We start from the raw sequence: 5223 nt of genomic DNA on the forward strand, positions 1-5223 counted from the left end.
GGTTCCAAGAAAAGCGGGAAAACAGCTCCTTATCCCACAGGGAGAATCAGCCTGGAAAGGCTTTGTGGCTTTACCTCTCCAGGATTTCCTGTTCCCTTTGGTAAACACCTCCCTGAGGGTGTTTATCCCACAGAACCTGGGGATAATTCCCCAAAGAGGGAATGTTTGGGATACAGAAGGATTTGAGGAACTGCTTCCCCTTCCTGCGGCGCAGGACACGAACCGAGCCAAGGATTTCCCGGAGAAGCCGCAGGACTCGGAGCCCTGATCCCCACCCTGCTGCACCAGGACACAGCTTCCTCATGGAACAAGTTGCCACACGTTAAGGCTGGCTCTGGACATGGTTTTGCAGGACTGGAGAACAGGAATTTCCAAGCTGTCTCCTCCAAATTTTCCTCCGGACCTCTGGGAAGCAGCAGCAAGAGTTGGCACTAACCGGGAAACCTGGAAAAGGTTCCTTCTCCCTTGGCATTTTTCCTGCCAATCCCCACATTCCTCAGGGCTTAATTGTCCAGGAGACTTCCAGGAGAGGTTGAGGACAAAGAGACACCAGAGCCAGAGGCTCCAGGATTGTAAACAGGGAACACAAAGCAGGTGGAAACTTGGAATAATCCGAGTTTCTGGGTTCAATGACATCCATTTCCACGTGCTAGACTTTGCTTCCTCCCAATCCCCAGATCCCTGCACGTGACCTCCCTTTATCAGGGAAGTGTTGGCACACAGGGTTATGTGGGGACTGATAAGAAAGAGATAAAAAAGCCCTTTATCTGCCCATTCTTTGCCTCACAACCCTCAGGCACAGAAAGAGGTGCCAAAAAACCTGGATTTATCAGCCCAAAATCTGCTTCAGCCGTAGCCAACTGATAAGATGCTCCCAACAAGGACTTTCCCTGCTCTCCCTCTGTTCCAAACCCACACTGAGAAGCAGAAAACCTGAATTTTTGGCCTGTTTTAAACACCTTTCCCAGTAATTCAAGCCCCTGATTTCTTGTTCTGCCTCCCCAGCCCAGCAGAGAAACTTCTCTCCTTTTTTCTGCAGCCACTTTTCCCAGGTTTAAAGCCTTTTGTCTCTTCTCAGGCAGCTCCAGACTAAACAATTCTCATTCCTTAACTCTTTCCTTGTAAATCCCGAGCCAAATTCTTCCAAACACCTCTGTTATTCCACACCAGATTCCCAGTCTGGTCACTGCCTCCTCCTGTGATCCTGTTCCAAGGCTTTGCTTTTCATGGGAATATTCATCTCCAGGAGGAACTTTTCCTTCCAGATGCATCAAAACCCAATGAAATAATTGGTGTTACCCCAATTGAGGTGCCCAGAGCAAGGAAAGGGCACAGGAATTGAGCTGGAAGGATGGGAGGAATTTCCAAGGATGAGAGGAATTTCCAAAGTGGATGAGAGGTGACACTTAAGAAAAACCTGAGCGTGAAAAGCAGCTTTTCCTTGATGTCTGCAACTGGACTCCTGGAATTTGCCGGGGTTTAGACACCTAATTCAGGCTCTGAGCAGGGCCAAACGTTTTAAGGTCTGCTTGGAGCCAGATCCAAAGCTTTCTTCGCTTCCAAAGGGTTCATGCCTCCTCTGCCACTGGTGCTGCAACACGAGCCAGGCAGGAAAAGGTTGGAGCAATCCCTGGAAAAAAAACCTCCAGGAACTGCTTCTCGGTTTATCCAGTGACTGTGCAACTTTGTGTGAAGGTACTTGTGTCCTGGGCTCCCCCCTGCTGGCTTTTGCCCTCCCTTTTTCCCTTAAAAATCTGGGATATTGATGGAAGAAAGGGCTATTTTTGAAAGCCTGAAGTGAACAGAGCACTGAATGTTCGGGGGATGCGGCTCCAGCTGCCTGTGATTTTAGAACCAGCTCAATCATTACTTTTTCCAGTCAGGTCTAGGCCTTTCCACCTTCCCTTCACCATTCCCAAGCCCTGCCATCCCTCGCATCGGGGTGGGAAAGGTGAAATTCCCAAAAAACCAGCCCCCGACCCGGCAGGTTCCCGTCCCCTCCCAGCGCCCCGGGGACGCGCTGCCCTTGGCGCGGTGGCTTCGAGGCTGCCAAAGATCACATTCCCAGCTGGAAAACATTCCCGGCTTGTCCCCAGGGACCCCCCCAGGCAGCTCCTGCACGTCTCCTCCTTGGCATTCCAGCTGTGGCTTGGCCGGGATCGGGGATGCTTTGGGGATGCTTTGGGGATGCTTTTTGGGGGCAGACCGTGAGACCCCCCCCGTGCCTGGGCAGGTCAATGACACGGCGCAAACCGAGGGGGACAAACCCAAAACCCCCCACAACCCATCAGACCGGGCGATGATCCACAACCGGGCTCTGTTGGCACATGGATGAGGAGCCCCAGGACTGGGAATACCCTCCAAGCTGGGAGGGGGGTGGTCCAAAACCGCTCAGGGTCAGCCCCAGGTACCGCCCCCATCCCAAATCCCCCCGTAAAGTCCTGGATCCGCCCTGGCTCCGCTGCTGCTTCCTCCACTCAAAAACCCTGAGCCCAGTGCTGTCCCCATCCCAGGGACGCTCATCCCGATCCCATTCCAGCCCCTGATCCCCCCACCTCTCGCCCCCCCAACCCCTCCCCGCGGCCCCGCACCTGGCCAGCAGCTCCAGGAACACCACGTTGCTGCAGCAGCCGCCGAACACCAGCCCCACCGCCAGGGCCGGGTGCATGGTGTCGCTCCGGGCAGCGAGGCCGCGTCCCGGGCCGCCCCCGCATCCCGATCCCGGGATCCTGCCCCGCTCCCGGCCCCGGCCCCGCCGCCCCCGCTTCCTCCGCCCGCCGGTAGTGCGCTCCCCGCCGGCCGCCGGCACTACAACTCCCGGCAGCCTTCGCGCCCCGCCATCACTAGTCCCTGTGGGTGCCCCGCCGCGGGGCACGATGGGAGTTGTAGTTCTGGGGTGACGCCGTGATGGCGGCGCAGAGGTGGCGGCAGGAGGAGGCGGGAGGGGGGGGAGGCTCTTTGCGGGGAGGAACGACCGGGGATTGACTTTTTGGGGTTATTTGGTGCCAGTTAAAAGCAGCTCCTGATGAGTCTGCGCCAAATAATTACTGGTTAATAATTATACGCCCAAATAATATGTTCAGAGTAATGATTGTTATTGAAAGGCTGGGAATGCTGGGGGGGTTCACCCGGAGAAGAGAAGGCTCCAGGGAGACCTGAGAGCCCCTTCCAGGGCCTAAAGGGGCTCCAGGAGAGCTGGAGAGGGACTGGGGACAAGGGATGGAGGGACAGGACACAGGGAATGGCTTCCCACTGCCAGAGGGCAGGGAGAGAGGGGATATTGGGAAGGAATTGCTGGCTGGGAGGGTGGGGAGGGACTGGAATGAATCTCCCAGAGAAGCTGTGGCTGCCCCTGGATCCCTGGAAGTGTCCAAGGTCGGGTTGGAGCAACCTGGGATAGTGGGAGGTGTCCCTGGAGTTGGAACTGGCTGATCCTTAAGGTCCCTTCCCGCCCAAACCATCCTGGAATTCCATGATATTCAAGTTTCCCAAGAAACCAAAACCCATCATTAAAAGCCGGTGCCTCACAAGAGCTGTTGCTCTTCAGCTCCAGGGTCCCTCCGGCTGCTCCGTGGAAGCTGCTGGGAGTCCTTTTACAGATTTCCCTGGAATTTCAGGCTGGATCTGTCCGTTACTCACCAGTAATGAAAATTCCTCAGGCCCAACAGCTCCAGGGTTTTATTGACTTGTCAGAGCTCACAGAAAAACGAATCCTCACCCACTGCCCAGCCAGTGCTCACTAATTGCATTAATTTTGGCTGCTGAGCCCTTACTTGGTTGTTTAAATGCATTTGCAAACCAGATTATTATGACTAGACCACTTTATTTAAAAAAAAAAAATGTATTTTGAACTTGTTTTTTTGCTCCCAACTCACCTCTGAACATCTCACAAAATCCCTCTTCAAAATAATTCACTACTCCTGCAAGAGAGACAATATTTTCAGAAGAGCTGATGCTTCCACACCTCAATTAATTCCATAATATAGGGGAGGGGAGAAAAGAGAGAAATTAATGGAAAATACAGTCCTGTGGCTGTTGAGGGAAAAAAACATCTCCTGCATTTTTCCCAGCTGGGAAATAATTTTTCGCTTTGGGAAAGAGAGAGAAACGACTTTTTAATAAAGTTCTAAATAAATAACTATTTTTTTGAGGGCTAAGAAGAAATGGATTTCATAATAATCTTTGATGAAAATCGTTGTTCTTGTTAAAAGAAAGAGTTGGGGTGGCCAAGATTTTGGGGATGGGGCCATCAAGGGTTGCTGCTCTTCTTTCCATGTGGGATTGGAGGCAGGACAGTTCTGGAATTGGAGCCTGGCTGGGTGAGGAGCTGAGGGACGTGAGAACCTGACTTGGACTTGCTGGGTTTCCTCCGGAGGGTTTCACCAGCCCCTGCAGAAATGAAAAAAGAAGGGAAGAGCCACCAAGAGGGAGTTTATTCCAAGGAAAAGTCAGAATTTACCCCGAATTTTCAGTTGAAAACCCAGCGGGTTTGGGGGTGAAATCTCTGGGTTGTTCAGTGATTGCTCCAACTCATCCAGAGGGGGAGGAACTTTATGGATAAGCAGACACTGGGTTTAGTGTTTCTTTGGAATGCTGGAAGTGTCCAAGGCCCTGAGGGCTGGAGCCAGGCTGGGAGAGCGGGGAATGTTCCCCTGGAGAAGAGAAGGCTCCAGGGAGAGCTGAGAGCCCCTTGCAGGGCCTAAAGGGGCTCCAGGAGAGCTGGAGAGGGACTGGGGACAAGGGATGGAGGGACAGGACACAGGGAATGGCTTCCCACTGCCAGAGGGCAGGGATAGGTGGGATATTGGGAAGGAATTGCTGGCTGGGAGGGTGGAAGGCTCTGGCCCAGGTTGCCCAGAGAAGCTGTGGCTGTCCCTTGATCCCTGGGAGTGTCCAAGGCCGGGTTGGAGCAACCTGGGAGAGTGGAAGGTGTCCCTGGGGTTGGAAGTGGATGATCTTTAAGTCTCCTTCCCACCCAAACCATTCCATGATTTAAAGAAATTCGGAGGTTTGAGCTCCACCCTCGGTGCTTCCAGGTCTCTCTCCAGCTTAACCATTCCCAGACAAGGGAAATGCTGGATCCAGGAGGAAAAACAAAGCTCTGGATGCTCCTGGCACAGCCCAGCCCCAAATTCCAGTTCCAAACGGGGCCACAGAGTCCTCGGAGCCCCTTGCAGGGCCTAAAGGGGCTCCAGGAGAGCTGGAGAGGGACTGGGGACAAGG

The 5223-nt window shown here is 53.6% G+C and overlaps 1 protein-coding gene across 1 annotated transcript in view; it reads right to left on the reverse strand.

The window, feature by feature from the left end:
• Nucleotides 1–2751, reverse strand: part of SLC35B4 (solute carrier family 35 member B4) — a 10067-nt gene extending 7316 nt beyond the window's left edge. The window contains exon 1 of the mRNA XM_027702473.1: nt 2592–2751. Coding sequence (XP_027558274.1) covers nt 2592–2668 — 77 coding nt within the window. The 5' untranslated portion in view covers nt 2669–2751. The remainder of the gene's footprint in view (nt 1–2591) is intronic.
• Between the last annotated feature and the right edge of the window lie 2472 nt (nt 2752–5223).

This window comes from Neopelma chrysocephalum, unplaced genomic scaffold (assembly GCF_003984885.1).
Source record: "Neopelma chrysocephalum unplaced genomic scaffold, ASM398488v2 Primary Assembly neopelma1_187, whole genome shotgun sequence".
Taxonomy (NCBI): domain Eukaryota; kingdom Metazoa; phylum Chordata; class Aves; order Passeriformes; family Pipridae; genus Neopelma; species Neopelma chrysocephalum.